The sequence below is a fragment of the Rhinoderma darwinii genome, chromosome 13, assembly GCF_050947455.1.
Source record: "Rhinoderma darwinii isolate aRhiDar2 chromosome 13, aRhiDar2.hap1, whole genome shotgun sequence".
In the NCBI taxonomy this organism is placed as follows: Eukaryota; Metazoa; Chordata; class Amphibia; order Anura; family Rhinodermatidae; genus Rhinoderma; species Rhinoderma darwinii.
The window spans coordinates 32,180,153-32,203,308 of NC_134699.1; the positions used below are offsets into that span (position 1 = coordinate 32,180,153).

The 23,156-nt window shown below is 41.5% G+C and overlaps 1 protein-coding gene across 5 annotated transcripts in view; it reads right to left on the minus strand.

Annotated features, from left to right (window-relative positions):
* Window positions 1–9,638: 9,638 nt before the first annotated feature.
* PHF20 (PHD finger protein 20) overlaps window positions 9,639–23,156 on the minus strand; it is a 65,576-nt gene continuing 52,058 nt past the window's right edge. For all 5 annotated transcript variants that reach the window (XM_075845995.1, XM_075845997.1, XM_075845999.1 and 2 more), the window contains 4 exons: window positions 22,864–23,059; window positions 20,599–20,980; window positions 15,061–15,241; window positions 9,639–13,609 (listed from right to left, as the gene is read on the minus strand). In XM_075845995.1, the coding sequence (XP_075702110.1) occupies window positions 13,470–13,609; window positions 15,061–15,241; window positions 20,599–20,980; window positions 22,864–23,059 (899 nt within the window). In that variant the 3' untranslated portion in view covers window positions 9,639–13,469. The remainder of the gene's footprint in view (window positions 13,610–15,060; window positions 15,242–20,598; window positions 20,981–22,863; window positions 23,060–23,156) is intronic.

Genomic DNA, 23,156 nt, shown 5'->3' on the forward strand with positions numbered 1-23,156 from the left:
ATACTCACTATACCCCTAGATGAATTCCTTTGCAGGGTGTGGCTTCCAAAATGGTCTTTTTTTGGTACTACATCATTTCCCAAAAGAAAATATTTTAGTGCCACTAACTTACCCCCAATATCACAGCACAAACGCTCCTCTACTTTCAGGTGAGACTTAAAAAAATAAATAAATTCATGACACCTTCCCTTTATCATATTGCTTTTAATATATTAACATAAATTTTATTTATTTATATTCTCGTGTTGTACTTTTTACTGTGTTCTTATTTTTACTTCTCTATGGGGGCTACCATTTTTTTTCATCTCTGTATGTGTCGATTAACGACACATACAGAGATGGAATACGGCACATACAACCCCATAGAGAATGCGAACCGGAGCCATTCCATTCCCTGCAGCGTACGCCGTCTGTGTGGGAACGATGCATGCGCCACTCCCACACAGACAAAAACGAAGCTTGTTCAAAGAGCGAAATGCGGCGCCATTTTCACATGCACCGGAAGCCGCTGCCGGACAGTAAGATGACGACATCCGGCCACGGCTTCCGGCCATATGTTCAAGGAAGAGAAGGCGCAAGGAATAGGCGCGAAGGCGGCAGGAGCAGGTAATTTATGTTCGTGTGATACGGTCTGCTGAGCACTGTATCTAATCCTACACTGTGCAGTCGCTCAGAAAATGGCAGAACACAGTGTGGGAGGTTTGAAGATTCAAACCCCTCCTTCTCCTGGCACTAGCCAGAATAAGGGAGGGAGGATTGTATGAGGACACTAGAGTGTGTCTACCCCAAATTTGCAGCATAAAGCAATAAGGTTGCTTTACCACATTGACCATGCTGCAATTTTGGGAACTGCTCCCTCTAGTGGCCAGCACATGGAAATGTTATAAATTAAAATCCAATTTATAATATTACCTGACTTGTGAAAAAATTAAAACAATGTGTAATCACTTAAATAATAATTGCTTAACTGAAAAAAAAAAAAAAAATAAATAAAAAAAAAATTCTAGCGACACATTCCCTTCAATCTTTCAACGTTTTTGGACAAAATATCAACTAATACCTCATATTTATTATGCATACTTTTTTTTTTCAGGAGGCAGCCAGTTTTCGTAATGCTGGGGGACAATAGCGTGCCATTGTGCCAGCCCAGTACACCAGCCCGCTTGATCTAATAGTTTGGGCGTGACCAATAGGCTGTGATCTGGCAAGATACGCTAAGCTGTGCACCCAACATTTTTCGCAGGTTTGGTTGTGTGCAGTGATCACACTGAGCAGCCACTCCCCTCAAGATTCGTGGGAGTGGATATCACTAGCATATTGTACCTGAGCACCCTCCCCCCTACATAGGATTTGTGGTTTGTCTGATTCCTGTTGGGAACAATGGCCTGTTTTTGTTATTTTTGATTATTAGTATGTGCCATTTTTTGGTGAATATCATCAGCAAACCACGCTGCAGATAAGAAACATAGAAAGCTCATGGTACATCAACTAAACTATTAGATTGACTGATACTACATGGCAACAGAGAACCACAGTCACAATGCAGCATCAAGTTATTTTATATTGGTAATAAAATGGCAAGATGCAATCATTTTAAAAACCCTTAAAGGAACAGTGTCATCACAAATTATTTTTTTATATGTTAAAGATGTTAGTGCTTTATTAAAAACGTTTATATTCATTTGTGTGTTTGTGTTTTACTTTTTCTTATTTTTACACTTTTTCTTCCCTATGGGGGCTGCCATTTTTTGTTCCATTTCTGTGTGTGTCGATTAACGACACATACAGACATGGAATACGGCAGCCACAGTCCCATAGGGACTGCGAACGGCTCCCGTCCCATTGACTGCAGTGTACGGTGTCTGTGTGGGAACTGCGCATGCGCCGCTCCCACACAGTCCTATTCGAAATTGGCGCCGTCCGGCGCCATTTTCCTGTGGACCGGAAGTCGCGGCCGGACAGTAATATTACTAGTAGAAACAAGGGGAGGAATCCTCCAGCTCACCTGACACAGTATGGGTGTCGCTGTCTGCGCCCGGATCCTTTTCGTGTCGGTACACGTAGCAGAAGCAGAAAATAGGAGAAAGGTTGGATCCAGCGCTTGGGTAGAGGTAAAACGGAAAAAATTTCCAAGTTTAATGAAATGCTGATTAAAAGTCCATTATAGTATGGTCCTGGTGTGTGGGTAATGAGAGGTTGATCCTGTAAAAGCCTACGCGTTTCGGACGGTAGCGTCGTCCTTAGTCTTGGCTGTAGTGTAGTTTGAAACTGGCGCCCTAGCCTATTTATGCTATGTCCGGTATAGAGCAGCTGGGTCCTGATTGCGTTCCACTGCTTGACACGTCATCTGGAACGCAAACCGGAAGTGGGAATATGTTCGTTCATAACATGGTAAGTAATGCTCATGTATAATACTAGGTGTGTGGTAGAGTAAGTAATTAGTGATATTGGAGATCGATGTCTTAACTGTACCATACTACACTAGAAGTGAGAGCTTTGAAATGTAAAGCATAATTGATGGTCACGTGTGCGTTTCAGGTCTCATACTCATGTGGAACGCAAGATGCCGGACGAATCACGGGAAGCCATCTGATCGGGCAAAAATCATCCCATTCCAGCTGACATGATGGGTAAGAAATTGATTTGTTAATGTTTAGTGTAACTAATAAGTTTAATGGTGCTTTCTATAAGACATTATTTATAGAGTGGCTGGAACTTTAAGTTTTAATTTACCATATATGAGATGGTATATTGTAGTATAGGGGACATAGGGGAAAGCCAGTTAAAGGTATTAGGCTTGTTTTATAGTTCAGATTGTCGCTGATTCATATCGTAGGATCATGAGTGCATGTATAAGGAAAAAGAAAGTGAAGTGAAGGCTAAAATCGGAAATATGGGGAAGTAGTGTATGTCAATAAACATATGTTGTACAAGCACTACGGAAGGTGAAAGTTAAAATTGCGGATGGATGGGGACTCTTAGTCTGGAAAATTGTCACGTATATTTTTGAAGATATGGTGATACAGTTGTTAATATTGTATGCTTTGGGATGATGGTGCGCTACACAGGCTATCTTGGTTTCTTAATACTGGAACATGAGTTCCTTCTTTAGATTAAGGCCATCCGGAAATCTTGTCTTTAATCTATATATCCAGGCTTCTCTGAGGTGTGTTTTATTAATTATATCTCCTCCTCTTTTTGGCAAATGAATTTTTTCAATGGCATAGCAGCAAAAACTCTTGGTTGTCCTATTGTGTTTGTGTATGAAATGTTTTGATGCATTTGACACGTTGACAATATTCGGATTCCTAATGTAACTGAGATGTTCCAGTATTCTAGTTTTGAGTTTTCTGTTAGTGCAGCCTACGTATTTTAATTTGCAATCTGTGCACTCAATTATGTAAATAACAGATTCTGTGTTACAGTTGATGTAGTTTTGAATGATAAATGTGTCTGTATGAGTGGAATTGCAGAAATTTTTGGTGGGGTGTGCATAAGTACAAACTTTGCAAGGGTGTTGGCCACACTTGAAAAAACCTTTAGTTTCTAACCATGTTGTTTTTGTTTTATCTTTAGAACTGAAATAAGATGGAGAAAGTACGCTGCCTAAGGATGGGGCTTTGCGAGCTATCACCCTAATTCCTCCTGCTAGGATGGTGCGCAGATTATCGTCTTCCATAAGAATTGGTAAGTATTGGTTAACTAAGTTTTTAATTTGGGAGAATTGGTTACTCTGTTGGAGGATTAATGTAGGCTGACTTTTAGTGGTTTGCTTAGTGGTAGTTTTATTGTGATATTGGAGTAGCTGTGTTCTAGGTTTTTTTGACATGATGTCACTCGCTCGTTTGAGTGACCATTGGGGATATCCTCTTTTTGAGAGTCTGGATTTAATTTGTTCTTCTTCTAGTTTGAACTGATCATGTGAACTGCAATTTCGTTTCGCGCGGTGCATCTCTCCCACTGGTATGGCCCGAATGGTTTGCTTAGAATGGTTACTCTTGGCATGGAGTATATTGTTGGATGCTGTGGGTTTACGGTATGTTTTGGTGGATATAGTCTGGCCTGCTATGCCGCTTAGCTTTAGGTCCAGAAAAACAATTTCGGTGGTATCATAGCTATATGTGAATTTAAGATTACATTGATTGTGATTTAGACTTTCAACAAAGTCCGGGATGATATTAGTGTCCCCTTTCCATATAAGTAAGATATCATCAATGTATCTACCGTACCATTCGATGTAGATGCCATATTCATTATTGCTGGAAAAAATGTGGGACTCTTCCCACCACGACATGACCAGATTCGCCACTGAGGGGGAGAATTTAGCCCCCATGGATACCCCTCTTAATTGTAAGTAATATTTTTCGTCAAATTGGAAGTAATTATTTGTCATTAGGAATACTAGGACTTCCAGGATGTATGTTTGAAATTTTTTATCATAACTGCTATGTATGGATAGATATTCTTCCAAAGCAGTGTAGGCTATTTGATGGGGAATTGAGGTATATAGTGAGACCACATCACAAGTGAGCCACGTGAATTTTTCTTGCCACCGTACATTATGCAGTGAATTGAGAACATTTTTAGTGTCGCTGAGAAAACCTGGTGTACTTTTTACTAACGGTTGTAACAGTGTATCAAGCCATTCCGATAATCTCTCTAGTATTGATCCGATACCAGAGACTATGGGTCTCATAGGTGGAGGAAAAATTTCTTTATGTATCTTAGGCAATGCATGGATTATCGGAGTGATGGGTTGTTCGATATAAATGAAATCCAACTGTTTCTGAGTAATAAATCCTTGTATTAGGCCATCATTGAGTAATTTTTTCATTTTAGTTTTGATTGTTTCTACAGGATTATTTTTTAGATGCTCTATACCGGACATAGCATAAATAGGCTAGGGCGCCAGTTTCAAACTACACTACAGCCAAGACTAAGGACGACGCTACCGTCCGAAACGCGTAGGCTTTTACAGGATCAACCTCTCATTACCCACACACCAGGACCATACTATAATGGACTTTTAATCAGCATTTCATTAAACTTGGAAATTTTTTCCGTTTTACCTCTACCCAAGCGCTGGATCCAACCTTTCTCCTATTTTCTGCAGTAATATTACTACTTCCGGTCGCGGCTTCCGGATTTGTGCACTTGCACCAGCGGCAGCAAACGGAGCGGACGGGCCGGAGGGAGCCGCGGCGGCAGGAGCAGGTAAGAGATTTCAATGTGTGTTTGTGTGTGTTTACTACTGTATGTAAACCTACTACACTGTGGGTTAGCTCAAAAAATGGCGACACAGTGTAGGAGGTTACACCGTTCAAACCCCTCGTTTATCCCGGCACTAGCCAGGATAAAGGAGGGGGGGATGCTGAGAGCTCACTAGAGCGAGGGCTTTTAACCCAATGTTGCAATGCTGCAATTTTGGGAACAGCTCCATCTAGTGACCAAAAATGGGTAGTATTATAAATTAGAAATAATTTATATTTCCTGGCTCGTGCAAAAAATAAAATAAAAATTTGAACAATGTTTAATCACCCACACACTAAATGTTAAATTTTTTTAAAAAAAACATGTTTTTCTGGCAACACATACCCTTTAAACCTGGGTTATAACTGTAGGAGTGTACCCCTCCCCTTTACAGGGATATTCCACTTTCAGCAAATATTTGCTATTTTTTTTGTACAATTAAAAGTTATAAAATAGTTTACTATATTTTCTGTATTAATTCCTCATGTTTTCAAGATCTCTGCTGAATGTTATTCAGTAGGAACATTGATTGTTCACTTTCAGTAGATAACATCCTGTCCTGGTGACGTAATGGATCCACATGTGCTGAGAATACAAAGCTTTAATACACATATAATAAAGGTGCCGTCACACATGGCATATTTGCCTATTTCCGCAATAACTTAAGCTAAGCAGTTTCTGGGAACTTACTTGCAGAACCTGGGCAGCGCCACCGCAGCAGAGTCCTTCGTATTCTTTAACCCCTTTTGTGACCAGCCTATTTTAGGCACTAATGACCAAGCAATTGTTTTGTTTTTCTATAGTTGCATTCAAAGAGTTAACTTTTTTTATTTTTCCGTCATCATAGCAGTATGAGGACTTGTTTTTATGCGGGATTAGCTGTACTTTTTAATGGCATCGTTTTAGGGTACATATTTTTTGATTAACTTATTTTTTGGGGGGGAAAATTCACTGTGCGGTGTAAATAACAAGTTACCTATATTCTATTGGTCGGTACGACCAGCATTTCACCTATTAAACCAGTAATAGCTTACTTTTGATTGACAGCGCCTCGCCCTTCCCCCAGCACACAAAATCCTGCGCTTGTGTGTTGATGTCCTTTACTGATGTGTGTGCGCACAAAGGGACACCGGATTATTACAATTAGGGCAGATAGACGGACGTTGCGTTTTTGCGCGCGCAAACAACGCTGCGTTTTGCGCACGCAAAAAACATTTGACAGCTGCGTGTCATCAGTGTCTGATGCGCGGCTGCGTGATTTTCGCGCAGCCGCCATCATAGAGATGAGGCTAGTCGACGGCCGTCACTGTCCAAGGTGCTGAAAGAGCTAACTCTTTCAGCACCCTCGACAGTGAATGCCGAACACATCCTATCGAAAAACCTGTTGAAAAAAAAAGAAAAAGTTTGTACTTACCGAGAACTTCCCGGCCGTTGCCTTGGTGACGCGCCTCTCGACATCGGGCCCCACCTCCCTGGATGACGCGCCAGTCCATGTGAACGCTGCAGCCTGTGCTTGGCTGGAGCTGTCACTTGGACTGAATTGTCATCCCGGGAGGTCAGACTGGAGGAAGAAGCCGGGAGTTAGCGGTAAGTCAGAACTTCATTTTTTTTTCTACAGGTTCATGTATATTGGGATCGGAAGTCACTGTCCATGGTGCTGAAACAGTTTAACTCTTTCAGCACCATGGACAGTGACTATCTCCTGACGTCGCGTACCGATAATTTTTTTGCCGAGTTCGGCCGAACCCGGTGAAGTTCGGTTCGCTTGTCCGGCTTCGCTCATCGCAAAGACACTCCGTTTGGATGGTCGGAAACAGAAAAGCACGTGGTGCTTTTCTGTTTACATTCATCCTTTTGACAGCTGGTGCGCTGTTTCAGTCGGTTCGCACGGAAGTGCTTCCGTGCAACCTGCGTGGTTTTCACGCACCCATTGACTTCAATGGGTGCGTGATACGCGAAATACGCAGTTATTGAACCTGTCGCGCTTTTTGCGCAGCAGACAAACGCTGCGCAAAAAGCACAGACTGTCTGTACTGCCCCATAGACTTGTATTGGTCCACGCGGCCCGCACGGACCGAATACACGCTCGTGTGAATCCCCCCTAAAAGGCACAAAATGTTTGCAGACTGTTATTTACAGTCGGAGGAGGGAGTTAGGAGAGGGGATAATGGCAATGAACTTTTGATAGCAGCGGCTAGTGAGGGGTAAGTAAAGTTCAATGGGTGACATGCTGATGACAGGTTCCCTTTAAGCTTCTTCTAGATCCACCCACTCACCGCTGAATGACGTATGCCTATGCAAAATCCTAGGGAAATGTCTGTGAATCAGCAGAGAGTGAGCACAGCTAGCAGCAGCTCATAAATACACCAAAATTATCTCTGCCCGTGCTGCCTGGTATCTAAGTGTTCAGAAACCGCTTCACTTAAAGGAACAGTGTCACCACATTTTTTTTTTTAATATGTTAAAGAGGTTAGTGCTTTATTAAAAACGTTTGGATTAATTTGTGAGTTTGTGTTACTTTTTTTTATTTTTACACTTTTTCTTCCCTATGGGGGCTGCCATTTTTTTTTCCATTTCTGTATGTGTCGATTAACGACACATACAGACATGGCATACGGCAGCTCCAGTCCCATAGGGACTGCGAACGGGGCCCGTTCCATCCACTATCGTGTACGCCGCTGTGTTGGAACGGCGCATGCGCCGCTCCCACACAGTTCAATTTGAAATGCGCGCCGTCCGGCGCTATTTTCCTGTGGACCGGAAGTCGCGGCCGGACAGTAATATTACTACTTCCGGTCGCGGCTTCCGGACTTGTGCACATGGAGCAGCGGCAGCGGATGGACCGGAGGCGACTGGAGCAGGTAAGGGATTTCTATGTATGTTTGTGTTTCAGTGTGTGTTTACTACTGTATGTAAACCTACTACACTGTGTGTTAGCTCAAAAAATGGCGACAAACAGTGTAGGAGGTTAGACCGTTCAAACCCCTCGTTTCTCCCGGCACTAGCCAGGATAAAGGAAGGGGGGATTCTGAGAGCTCACTAGAGCGAGGGATTTTTACCCAATTTTGCAGCATAAAGCAATGTGGTTGCTTTACCACATGCAATGCTGCAATTTTGGGAATGGCTCCATCTAGTGACCAGCAATCGAAAATATTATAAATTAGAATCCAATTGAATCCAATTTATAATATTTTCTGACTCGTGAAAAAAAATAAAAAAATTAGAACAATGTTTAATCACCTATACACTAATTGTTTAACTAAAAAAAAACAAAACATGTTTTGCTGGCAACACATTCCCTTTAAAGAGGCTCTGTCACCACATTATAAGTGCCCTATCTCCTACATAATGTGATTGGTGCTGTAATGTAGATAACCGCAGTGGTTTTTATTTAGAAAATTTTGACCAAGTTATGACCCATTTTAGATTTATGCTAATGACTTTAATAGACAACTGGGCGTTTTTTAGCTTTTGACCAACTGGGTGTTGTATAGAGAAAAGTGTATGACGCTGACCAATCAGCATCATACACTTCTCTCCATTCATGTACTCCGCACATAGTGATCTTGAGAGATCATGACGTGCTGTCACTTACACTAACTTTACTGAAGTGTCTTGAGAGTGAATAGACATCAATACCAGCCAGGACGCGATGTCTATTCACAATCCCGACACTTCGGTAACGTTTGTGTGGGACTTACTCACACAGCACATCGAGATCACGCTGTGCGCAGCGAAAGAAGCTGGGCTGGAACAATGAGAAGTGTATGACGCCGATTGGTCACTGATTGGTCAGCGTCACACACTCCTCTGTACAAAGCCCAGTTGGTAAAAAGTTAATACCCAGTTGTCTATTAAGAAACGAATTAGCATAAATCTAAAATTGTTCATAAGTGAGTTTTTCAAAATTAAAAACCACTGTTATCTACATTACAGTGCCGATCAGATTGTCGGAGATAGGGCACTTAGGCTCTGTCACCAGATTATCTTTAAGCAAATAAGTGACAGAAAGCTGAATTCAGCATGTCTGTCACTACATTGTGCTCCCTGCAATGTGGATGACACATTCCCTTTAAAAATCAGACCATACACAGCCACATGTCTCACCATGCCCAGAACCTCTGGTGCACCACCAGCACTTGAAGCATAAGTGGGGTGTCCCTCCCTCCTTTTAGGAGTCTTCACATAATAAATCTCTTGAGTTTTAGTAAGCGCTATTAGTAATGCCCCCTGTACACAGTCCAATTGGGCAAAAATATACTACAAAAAAGCAAAAAAAAATAAAGCAGTGTAAACTGAAAAGGTTTGCAGCTTTTTTGTAATTTTGTGATCATGAACAAGAGCTCCACCGTTCATTTCAAGTGTAATAAGGTCTCACCATTCACAAGTACAGTTAAATATATTTGTTTTTATTTTAGGAAGAACAATTTCATAAAGAAAAAAACTCCCCTGCAAGGACTAACTTTTATGCAGCTTGGAAACAAAAGAGGTTTACAGTGGGCCCTGTCGGGTTGGTCCTGCTTGCTCTATCAGAGGGACCTCTAGGAAGCCCAGATATTTGTAATAGATCTTAGTAACGTCTTATTACAAATGGTGCAGTAGAAGAATTTGAATTCAATTAATTTCCATCTCCCGGATTCTCTTTGGAGTCCAGGTGGTCTTTCCTTTTCCCACACAGTAGGAGCATCTTGTCTATCACTGTGTGTGGGCGGCAGAGAACACCCTCCGGACTCGCTAGTACTGAGGAGAAGACGTTTAGACGGTTTTACTGCTCCTTTTCTAATAGATATATTCTTATCTTCTTTAGAGGTTTCTCAGCTATTACATGCTGTTCTCAGATAGGCCAGCTCGATTGGCCTGACAAGTCCACTTTAATTTGTGGTTTTGCCTTGTACCACTGAATATTTAACAAACCACTGGGTGAAAAGTATGACTAATCCCCTCACTAGTAAAAAGAGGAAAACAAAAACATACAAACCTTCATTGAAAATATTTTAGTCTGTTAGATTTACACAAATAATTATTTGTAGCATGTAACCAAAACAAATTGAAAGGGCACCTTGCCCAACCAAAATTCATTATTCTGTGAGTGACAATTTGGGTGTAAATAAAAAAACACCTTTAACAGAACACAAAGGAGGTGTCAAGAGAATCAACAGAAAGGAGGAAAAATTTCATACTAAACACTCAGCATCTAACTTCGATTACTAGAGCTTCAATGTGCCGCTCTCCAGAGCTAAAAAGTACTGAGACAATTTTAGAATTTGTAGCAACTCAGTCCTGGAGCGAAGATCTTGGGCTATGGTGCTGACAAGAACCCCTTTAGTGAACCAACACTCGTTTTACCCCAATGTTACAAAGGGGACTTCTCACCATATGTCCGTTCGGGCTTAAGTAACAACTGCAGCTTGGATATTTTAGAATTTAAAATATTTGCCTTTTTCCAATCCCAGGTCAGAATAAATGTTACACGGATATTGTAACAACGGTTTAGGATTTATAAAGCTAATCAATATAACTGGCATTTAATCTTGTATCATCTTTTGTGGCATTTATGGATGAGTAGGCATTATTGTCAAACAAACCTTGCCTTATCAGGTCTCCGGACAAACTATCCAAGATGCATAACCAATCCTACCAAATTAAAAGGTGGTTTAACACGGACCAATGATCGGAAAAACGCTCCTTCCAGATGATTGCCCTGTGTTAACAAGGCAGCGATTCAGCTGACAAACAAATGCTCGTTTGTCGACTGATTGGATTTTTAATCCAGCCCAAATAAATGGGTCACTTGTCGGCAGCACAGCTCGTGTGTAAACAGGGAATGTGCTGCCGACAAGATGCAAAATTGAAAAAATCGGGATGAACGATCAAACGAGTGCCGATCAACATGCTGTTATGGTCGATCCGTGTTAGTCACCAGGCAAAAATCTGCCGTGTAAAGCTTCCACCTTAAAAAGGGGTTATTCAGGATGTTTTTTTTTTTTTGTTTTTTTTAGTAGGGGCTGAAAATTAATAAGCCAAAAAAGCAAGACTTATCTCCTTGCCCTCGGCTAACCGGATGGTTGTTTATCTGCACGTAGCATGGGACTGCTGCAGCCAGAGGGCTCAGCGGTCTTGTGTGGTCTTTGAGGCATTATGACAGAAATACGATTGGTCACCGAGCACTCCTATTGGCTGCAGTAGTAACGGTTGATATGCACATACGTACAATGTTACTACTGCAGCCAATAGGAGGGCTCTATGACAAAATCGTATGTCTGGCATGCCGCCTGAAATACAACACATGACCGCTGAGCCCTCTGGCTGCAGCAGTCACATGCTACGTGCATGTAAACAACCACCGTGAGTGCCGCCAGAGCTGGATGGCCTGGAGCAAGGATAGGTAAGTATTGCTTTATTTCATTTCTAGCCCCTACTAAAAAAAAAAATCCACGTACAGGGTAACCCCTTTGACTCTAGATACAAGATACAAAAGAGAAATCTTTCCACTTACGGCTTTTAGCTTTTTCACAGTCATGCAGCCACAGCCAACAAATCATACAGGTCTTACAGAAAGGAATACAAATTGAGGACATAAACTTAGACCTGTGCACAACCTGTCTTCCATCAAGCTGTGACAGGGCAAATAAATATACATACATATTTACAAAAAGCAAAAGGGGGAAGGGAACACAACAGGAAGAAGCCGTAATAATCTACAGACAATGGAAACTTGCAAATTGTCTTTTGGGATTTCATACAAAACAATAGTGAACAATATTTCAGGGAGCCGTCAAACTGCTGCATTTTCAGTCCCTGTTTAACCTGCATATTTTTGACGAAGATTTAGAGTAGATTCCATCAAAAGGGAGTAATCGTATAGACTCCTGTTTTTTGGAGAGAAAAAATAAAAATAAAATATGGATGCAACATGGACTAACAATACAGCTATATGAATGCTCCATAAAGTAAAGCTTAACGAAACAGTCTCCAAGGGTACGTTCACACGGATCGGTGGTAGTAATGTAGCAGGAAGCAACACCACTACAGAATTGTAAAACCTGTGCTGAACGCAATGTTTTCTGTTAATGTAGAAGAAATCGTCATAGAACAACGTTTTTGTTTACCCCCGTTGTTAATGGGTAAAACGGTGAGCGAATTACTACATTGCATTAGAATGCTTCAGCAAAACAAGAAAAAATGCTGCATATGAACATACCCCAAGACTTCTTTTCAAGTGCTAACCAAACAAGCAGAGCATATCTCCGGTCATTAACTATAAACCCTATGATAATTCATCAGTTGAAACCCATTAACAAACCAATGGCTAATCATACATACCGTCGAGGAGCCAATATGGAACGTCATGTTATATACAAACATTCATTCACTCAAATATATGGATTTGTTTCCCTCACTGTGTAGGCCCAGCTTTACCATAACTTATTAGACTTTAATTATACAAAAAGCATAATGTAGACCATTTACTAAGTTTGCCGTAAGTCATGCCCTAGTAAGAATAACCGTGCTCATGTACCACTAACGCAAGTACAACAAGCAAAATACTTTGAACATAATACCTACTAAACATTGCAGCAACAAAATACAATGGAAGTAAGAACAATTCTCCACTGCGATACTTGAGAAAAAAAAGCCAGGACAATATAAGGAGTGATTAAATACTGGTCTAGGAGTCAGCCAGAATAAGATTGCAGGAGAACTTTAGTGATTTAAAGAAAAAAAGAACCCAAACAAACAAACCTACATTAGGCTTTTGCCCCCTACACTGTCCTTTTAGTGGCAAAATTTAAGTTATGTATGGAAAAAAAAAAAGTTAGTTATTCTACTTAAATCCTTGTGTTAAATTGTTCTCTCTGGGTCGGGCATACAAGTAATTTTTTTCTGTATTTAGCGAATAGAGAAATTAAAACACAAAATACAGCGGGCAAAAAGCTTCAGGTGAAAGCAAACAGTTCAGCAACTAACAATTTCAGACAACCAAGGGAAATATAAACAAAATGAAAAGAATACAAGCCTCGTAACTACATTCAGGTAATATTCTATCCTGTTATCAAACAGTATAAGCAGCTTGCCCCCTTAGAACAAGCAATATTCCTCCATCATCCCAGCAGTCTGTCCACGTTACATGCAGCCTGCATGCTACTCAAGGCTTTGCAGTGCTGGAGGCCTTGCTTCTCTGTTTCATATAGCCGATTCCATCATCAGCTCGAGTCTCTTCATGTTGAGCAAAGTGCTATTTGCTCTACTTTGCCAAGGTCCATTAGAAGTTGTTTGATCCGATGCTTTAGTTGTGGAAGCCTCGCAAGCGGTTCTGGTGGCTCAAGTTCACCAGTGTAGTCCAAAAAACTTTCTAGAACTGCAAACAAATAAATAAAATAAGAAAAGAGAGTGGTCTTTTAGAACTTATACATTTATTAAAACCGGGCAATTTCAACTGGCCTAGTTACCCACAGCAACCAATCAGAACGCTTATTTCTTTAGCTTGTCTGGTAAAATGAAAGCTGTACGGTGATTGGTTGCTATGGGCAACAAGGCTAGATATCTTGTTAGGCAGTTTGCATAAATGAGACCCAAAGTCTTAAAGAGGCTATCCAAGATTTTAAAATTTACAGCCTATCCTAAGGATAGGCTATCAATATTAGATCAGTGGGGGTCAGACTTTCGTCGCAATTAGCCGTTTAGCTGTTTGAAGGCCTCTACATTGTTTATGTCGGACAGCGTGGCAATATCCATCACAGCGGTTACAAATGTAACGGCGTGTGCAAGTATGAATGAAATTGAAATCCATGTAAACAATGAAGAGGCTGCGGTGCTCGTACAAGCGCTGCTACCCCTTCAAACAGCTGATCAGCGGGGGTGCTAAGAGTTGAACACCCAGCAATCTAATATTGATGGCCTTTCCCTTTAAAAAGGAAACTGAAAAATCAGCTATCACATTGGGTCTTAAATCAATCTGCCTAGTGGCCCATAGCAACTAATCACAGTGCAGCTTTAACGTTTTCCAGAGCAGTTGAAGAAATTAAAAATGCGGATCTGACTTTTTTGCCAATGGCAAGTTTTGATAAATTTAGCCCATGGGGTTTATTATGTTCCTTATCTTTAGACGTCCGTTCACACAGTTTTTTTGGCATGGATTTTGACACAGAAACAGTGTCTGAATCAGCGGGAAATAAACGGCCCGAAATCCCCCCACATTGATTTCAATGGACGACCAGTTTGGTTTTTTCCTCGGGTGGCTTTTGGTTGCTTGTGGGAAAAAAAAAAAAAGCAGCATGCTCTTTCTTTGAGAGGTTTCTGCCTCTGAACTTGCATTGAAAAATCTATGGGAGGCAGAAAAACCTGCGGCACTTGTTTTCAGCGTTTTTTTTGTGGCGCTTTTTGCATTAGATTCAGCTGCCGAAATCAAAAAGCGCGAAAAAAAAATGCTGCCAAATAAAAATTTGCTTATCAAAAAACTGTGAACTAGGCCTTGCATTTGAAAGGCTTTTAGGCCAAGATACCCATCCTCTGGCTTTCTGTACCATCAGTATCACTTCTACTGGGAAGGTGAGGATTCCAGATGATAAAATCAGGAAGATCCTGATAATCGTTTCCCCCAGTATATAAAGTAACTGCAAGGTAGAGCTACACGTAAAGTTCCCACAATTGGGACTACGTGTGAATTTATGCCAGTGGTCTCCAACTAAAATTCTTTCTCCTTGCATTCAGATTCTTTAAAGTATTAGAGATTGGATGTAGAAAAGAGCTGAGCAAAACTGGCTACCAAATAGAAACCATTTGCATCCCACGATTCTTAAATATGCTTACCATCAAGTTCCTTCTCTATAAAATCCATTCTATGAGTAACTTCATCCTGCAGGGACTCCAGATGTGTTAGGAGGTTAAGTTGCCATTGTAGCTGTGAACTGACTGTAGCATCTCCATTATCTGCGGGCTGAGTATGTGGAGATTCCGGAGGTGGATTCCTCTTTGATAAACACTCTCTTACCTAAGACCAAAAGTGAATTAAAAAAGAGCAGATTTTAACGGCATTTAAATAAAAAAAAATAAAAAAATGTTGACTCTTGGAAAGCGACAATGGAAAAACAAAAAATAATCCTCGGTCATTAAAGGGAAGGTGTCACGAATTTTTTTTATTTTTTTTTATATAATATTGCTTTTAGTATGATATTAAAATACATTTTATTTATTTGTGTTCTTGTGTTGTACTTTTTTCTTTTTACTTCTCTATGGGGGCTGCCATTTTTTTTTACATCTCTGTATGTGTCGATTAACGACACATACAGAGATGGAATACGGCACATACATCCCCATAGAGAATGCGAACGGGAGCCGTTCCATTCACTATAGCGTACACCATCTGTGTGGGAACGGCGCATGCGCCGCTCCCACACAGACCAAAAGGAAGCTCTTTGGCAGAGCGAAATCCGGCGCCATTTTCATGTAGACCGGAAGCCGCGGCCGGACAGTAAGATGACGACTTTCGGTCGCGGCTTCCGGCCATATGTTCAAGGCAGCGAAGACGCAAGGTATAGGAGCGGAGGCGGAAGGAGCAGGTAAGTTATGTTTGTGTATATGATGTGTGTATTAGGTTCGTGTTATACTGTGTGATTACCACTGTATCTAATCCTCCTACACTGCATTCAAACCTCCTACACTGTGAAAATGGCGGCAAATCTACCCAAAATTTGCAGCATAAAGCAATAAGGTTGCTTTACCACATTGTCAATGCTGCAATTTTGAGAATTGCTCCCTCTAGTGACCAGCACATAGAAATGTTATAAATTCGAATCTAATTTATAATATTTCCGGACTTGTGAAAAAATTAAAACAATGTGTAATCGCTTATATACTAACGGTTTAACGGGAAAAAAAATTAAAACATTTTCTAGCGACACATTCCCTTTAAGGCCAAAAGAGGTCTGGATGTTCTGTGTAATCTTTAAGAATTACATAGCCATTCTTACAAAGATTTTCATAGTAGGTACACCAGTTTCATCAGGTCTAAGAAACCTAAATAATTAATGCAGTTTATATTGTGAAATCTAGTGACATATCCTCTTTAAGAAGGACGGAAGTGGGGCGCATTCAACTAAATCTGTACAATCTTCTAAACAAACCCTAAACATTGCAATCTCAAAATACCATCAGCAGAGAGGACAGGTACACTTTAAGGCCTTATTCACACGAGCGTATTTCACATCAGTTTTACGTGCGTGAAAAAACAACGGACGTCACACGGACCTACGCAATTGAATGGGGCCACTCAGACTGCATGTCCTATTCTTGTGTGTTTTTTGCGCATCACGTACCCATTGAAGTCAATGGGTGTGTGAAAATCACGGCCAGCGCACGGACTTCATCTGTGTGCTGTTCATGATTCACGCAACAGTTGCTAAAGAAATTATGAGAAAAACCTTCAGGTTTTTTTTTGCTGACGTAAAAAAAAAACAGGTGACATACGCGCGTAAAAAAATGCAGACTAGCACTGCACACGGATGTCACACAGAACTGCAAAGCAAGAAAAGCTCTGCGTTTTTTGCGTGCGCAAAACAGACACGTTCATGTGAAAAAGGCCTTCGTGTAACTAGGTTATAACCAGAGGTGTAGGTAGGAGTTTAGCATAGGAGGGGCAAAACATCTCAGTGGGCCCCCAAATGCATGTTTACATGCAGAGGCGCATCAGGTGGGGTCAGGCTTATTTAAACGGCGTAGTTTGCTGCAATACCCAGTTTATGTAACACCCATTCACTTCTATGAAAAATTACAGAAACAGCGTAGCATAGTGAGCCGTGCTGTGAGGGTATGTTCACACGGCTTATTTTCAGCCGTTTCTCAGGCCGTAAACGGCACGAAAAACATCTGAAAATAAGTAGGCTGAACTCCTCCAAACATCTGCCCATTGATCTCAAAGGGAAAAACGGCGTTGCATTCCCATGGGGCGTTTTTACGTGGCCATTTTTAGAAACTGTGCGTAAAAAAACGCCTTGTAAAAAAAGAAGTGCATGTCCCTTCTTGAGCTGTTTTTCATTGGGACAATAGAAAAGCAGCTCCAAAAACGGACGTAAAAAAACACATCATAAAGTGCTTGATGCATAAAAAAACGGCTGTAACCCAGAGGCGGTTTTTCCTTGAAAACAGCTCTGTATTTTACAGCCATTTTTTTGTTTGCCATGTGAACATACCGTTTACGTTATTCCATTCACAGTATAGTGCCTCCCCGCACAATATAATGCCCCCGCACAGTATAATTAAACCTTTAGGGGCCCCCACACAGTATAATGCCCCGATAGTGCCCATCATACAGTATAATGCTCCTATAGTGACTCCCCACACAGTATAATTCCCCTATAGCTGGCCCCACACAGTATAATTCCCCTCTAGCTGTCCCTACATACACAGTATAATGCATTTATAAACTTCCCCCACACAGAATAATGCCCCAATAGTTCTCGCCACTTAGTATAATGTCCCCATAGCTACCCCCACAGGATAATGATCCTATAGTGCCCCACACACTGTATAATGCCCTCATAGCTGCCCCCCATATAATGCCCCCACACCTGCCCCTATACAGTATATTGCCCTATAGTGCCTCTTAAAAAACAAACAAAAAAAAAAAAAAACAACTCTCCTAACCCCATTCCTACGACAAGTGGTGGAGATCCCTCTGCTCCTCCACTCTATGCGGTGTGTGGCTCCTTGCTCCAGCACTGGAATCAACTGTATCTGCATCCTGATGCCGCAGATACAATGGAGACCGGGACACACCACTGCCGGCCCAGCCCGCCCCTGAACTCCCCCATATAAGAGGGCCCGGGGCCACCGACCTTCCCTGCTAGCTACGTCTCTGGTTATAGTGAAAGCCTAGCTTGCTCCTTAATATGCCACACAGACATTGGGAGGATTGAGAATAATGGGCCTCAACTAGAGTAAAGAGAATTTCTGCAACATAACCGAATATAGAATCTTTTAGAATGACTACATTTTTCAAGCTGCAAGGTGTTTAAAATACTATGAAATCATCATCATCATCATCTCCCCCTCCTGCAGCAAACTATTTAATATTGCTTAAGTGCCGAGTGTTTCTGAGAGGTGGCCAAAACACAAGCACCTTCCCCCGTAGACCGCTCCAAGGAAAAACGTCAGCATTCACGCACGACAAATACCGACAGGCCCTGACAACTAGCATTAACTTTTGTGCAATAATTACAGAAATGGAGTCTTCAGAGGGAAACCAACTCATGCAATATAAAGCATCTGAAACAAAAGAATTACCATTGAAATCAATGGTAATTCTAATGGACGCGATGCTTTCTGTTTGGACTCTTGTTCACCTCTTCCTCCGACAGAAAGGAACTATAACAGTAGTGAGAACGTCGCCTAATAGGAATGTATTACATATGGGATAACGCATCGCCTACAGAGATAAGTCCCATGGGTAATGTAACTCAAAAGGCAAATCCTTATCATTTTAAAGTATGAAAGTAAACACCTTACACAGTGTAAAAATTACACACATCACTTTACAATCATTACCATCATGAAATTTTGCATCAAAATTTAACATTGTGTAAAACATTCCTAAAATGTCATGTTTGTGGCAAAAAGTCTGACCCAAGCAGAGCCGGAGACGCACAATACCTCCTAAAGATAAATAATAATCACCCCCTGGGTCTGTGATCTTACTTCCGTCTGTCACTTGCAGCCCCCCCCCCCTCCCCTAAAGCTAAAATCAGCCCTAACAATTTACTTCACTTACTAACAGTATCTGCGGCTTAAAGAGGCTCTGTCACCAGATTTTGCAACCCCTATCTGCTATTGCAGCAGATAGGCGCTGCAATGTAGATTACAGTAACGTTTTTATTTTTAAAAAACGAGCATTTTTGGCCAAGTTATGACCATTTTTGTATTTATGCAAATGAGGCTTGCAAAAGTCCAAGTGGGCGTGTTTAAAGTAAAAGTCCAACTGGGCGTGTATTATGTGCGTACATCGGGGCGTTTTTACTTCTTTTACTAGCTGGGCGTTCTGACGAGAAGTATCATCCACTTCTCTTCAGAACGCCCAGCTTCTGGCAGTGACAGACACACAGCGTGTTCTCGAGAGATCACGCTGTGACGTCACTCACTTCCTGCCCCAGGTCCTGCATCGTGTCGGCCACATCGGCACCAGAGGCTACAGTTGATTCTGCAGCAGCATCAGCGTTTGCAGGTAAGTAGCTACATCGACTTACCTGCAAACGCCGATGCTGCTGCAGAATCAACTGTAGCGTCTGGTGCCGATGTGTCCTCGCTCGTCCGACACGATGCAGGACCTGGGGCAGGAAGTGAGTGACGTCACAGCGTGATCTCTCGAGAACACGCTGTGTGTCTGCACTGCCAGAAGCTGGGCGTTCTGAAGAGAAGTGGATGATACTTCTCGTCAGAACGCCCAGCTAGTAAAAACGCCCCGATGTACACACATAATACACGCCCAGTTGGACTTTTACTTTAAACATGCCCACTTGGACTTTTGCAAGCCTCATTTGCATAAATACAAAAATGGTCATAACTTGGCCAAAAAATGCTCGTTTTTAAAAAATAAAAACGTTACTCTTATCTACATTGCAGCGCCTATCTGCTGCAATAGCAGATAGGGGTTGCAAAATCTGGTGACAGAGCCTCTTTAATTTTGTTCCATTGTCCTGAAGTCTGGGTGGTGCTGTATGTGTGGGTAGGGGTGGGTAGGGGTCCCACATGTAAATAATACAGGCTTCTGCAGTGCAGTAGCGATCACATGATGCGGTCAAGTGACCGCCTAATCCATTGATCACCCTACATCCGCAAGTGCATGCACAAAGAAGCAATATATAGGCTTACATTATCACTTGGTTGATCTCAAACGAAGGTCAGAACTGGATAATAACAAAGCCTATAGTACAAATACAAATTATATACAAAAACTCATTACTGTAAGGCCACGTTCTCTGCAAGTGTAATTACACCACCAGCCTAAAATTACAATACTTTGACAATTCCCATTCGCAAAATGCATGGGGATTAAGATGAGATCTGCCAACATATGTTGGATGCTGCATGTGGTGCATTGTATCAGTGTTTCTTTTTAAGGGGTTTTATAGGATTAGGAAACAAAAAGAAAAAAAAAAGGTTTCAAGTAGATGAAGCTCAGCTGCAATAGCAGCCATGTACAAGAATGGTGCAGTTTCTGAGAAAACCTAATCCCAGAAAAAAAAAAACACTTTTAAAGAAACTGGATTTTACATAACAATTTAAATATCCCCACACAGATCACTAATAGTTTCAGAAATAAAATCTATTCAATACAAGCTTATATGACAAACTCACCTTACAGTAATTATGCTTTGATTCGCTCTCTACCTTTAGCAACTCTCTGTCCAATTCCCAACCTAATCTATCAGCCCTGTTTTGTCGTATTCGGTCTACGCCACCATCTAATGATGAACTGCGCGTTTCTACAACCAGTCTCTGCTCTACTGCAGGGTAATAGGTCCGAGGTTTTTGGTAACAGTGTTCACTGGTGATATAAGATTCCTCCACAGAAGGAATTGGGGAAGGCTTATCCACTGCACCATTATAAGTCCTGTAGTTTGTGGACTCCTCTTTACAGGAGTTCTCCTCCACAGTTCGTCTGATGTAACATCTATCGTTCAATGTATGTTGTTTCCATGGTTGGCCCCAAAACCGCAGATCTGGATGCTCCTTGCTCCTGTTTAAATCATACATTAATTTAGTGGTCTATATCTCAAATCATTGTAAAAAACTATAACTGAAATGTTAAACAATACATAAATTAGAGCGCATTTCCCCTTAAAGAGGCTCTGTCACCAGTTTAAAGAGAACCTTTCACCTCCCCATACATATGCAGCATGTAATGGGGAGGGCTGCACAAACCCTGGGGCACTTCAAAAAAAAATTTCTACCTCCCTCCGTTATTTAGATATCGGTGCCGTTATACGTTAGATATGCGCAAGGGGGCGCGTTACTATGACTGTGACACTGTCCAATCAGATATGGACAGTGCCACAGCAAGAGCGAGCAGAGAAAGTGCACACACTCTCTTCAGCTTTGAAGATCAGTCTTTTCACCCGAACTGGCAAGGGGGAGTGTCACTGCTCCGGACAGTGGAAGAGCTGGGGAGCGCTTCCACTGTCCGTAGCAGAGACACGCCCCCTTGCCAGTGCGGCAGACAATACAAGACTGATCTCTCGCAAGAGCTGGAGAGATGAGATCTCCTCTCCTCAGACCTTCCACTGTCCGTAGCAGTGACACGCCCCCTTGCCAGTTCGGGTGTAAAGACTGATCTTCAAAGCTGAAGAGAGCGTGCACTTTCTCTGCTCGCTCTTGCTGTGGCACTGTCCATGTCTAATTGGACAGTGTCACAGCCATAGTAACACGCCCCGTTGACTGTTCAGGGGGTTATTTAAATATCGGGCGCCAAATATAACGGCACCGATATCTACATTTTTTTTCTATCTCCCTCCGTTATTTAAAGTGCCCCAGGGTTTGTTCAGCCCTCCCCATACATGCTGCACATGTATGGGGAGGTGAAAGGTTCTCTTTAATACTTCATCTCCTACCTAATCTAACGCTTTGATGTAGATAACTACTGCTTTGTTTTTATTGAAAAACATTTATTAGTGACAAAGTTCTGATCATTTTTACATTTATGCAAATTTTTTGTATAGGAAGTATTTTGTAATAGGGAAGTATTAAACTGGTGACAGAGCCTCTTTAAAATAAACAGTAAATGAAGAAGTCTCCTTCTGTCAATTTATTAACCCCCCCCCCCCCCCCCAGGGAAAGCAAGTTGGGTGACATGTGCATTTTTACAGCTCACAGATGGGTTCATCCACCAAGTTAAAAACCTCCTAGTTAGGCATCATGAACATTTCTGTTTTACGTACTGCAAAACACTGGCTTTAGTGTGTATGGGTCCGCATCTTTTACCGCAGAACCATACACTAGAATGGATGAGATGGGCCGCATGTGACCTGTTCCATAACAGCCACGAAGGTCCTCAAAAAATAAAATCAAAAAATGAATACGTGCATGGCCTCATAGAAATTAATGATTCAGTGTGCTGAAAGAACACGGAGGAAAACAGCGGCTTTGTGCTTGAGCCCTTATACAGTAATGTAGCGCCATCTCCTATATCACTCCAAAATTAGGCAGAGCAGCTATTAGTGGTAAAACAGGGATTGGGGGCAGCCTACAAAAAAACAAACCACAACAACGCTATTTAATGGATAGCGTCGCAAACACTACAATTAACACTCCCGCTGTTAAATATTAAGTCATTAAAAGTAAGATTTCAGAACATTTTTTTTTTCATATTATACGTTATCTACACGCTGCGGCGGCATATTCTTTTTTTCTGAAGACACTTCATTCAAAATCTGTGGGAGTCCTGGGTGTAGGACCCCTACAAATCAAACATTGGTGGACTATCCTATGGAGATCCATAGCAAGACCATTATAAGCTAGTGATTTAGCCAAAGTAATTCTCCAAGATCTCGCAGATAAAATGGAGTAAATGTACTATAATTGGGCACAGTCTTTTATTGTAATAATATAAGGGTATGTACTCACTGCAATATACTCATCTTCAGCTGCAACCCATGCAGAACCTCAATCACACGCTGCACGTCTCCCAGGAGCTGATGTGTTGTAACAATCTTCTTTGCATTTTGATGGGAGTAGTTTTCCTCTAGAAATGACAAGCCGTGCATGTGACCTTCGTTCAGCCACTCTTTATCGTACCAGTACTTCAGACTCACACGTTGTCCTAGAAGGAAGTAGGAATAATTTACAGAACGCTAGTTTTCTAGCAAGGAAAAAAAGGCAGACAAGGGATAAAATATTATTCAGTGTATGTGAAGGTA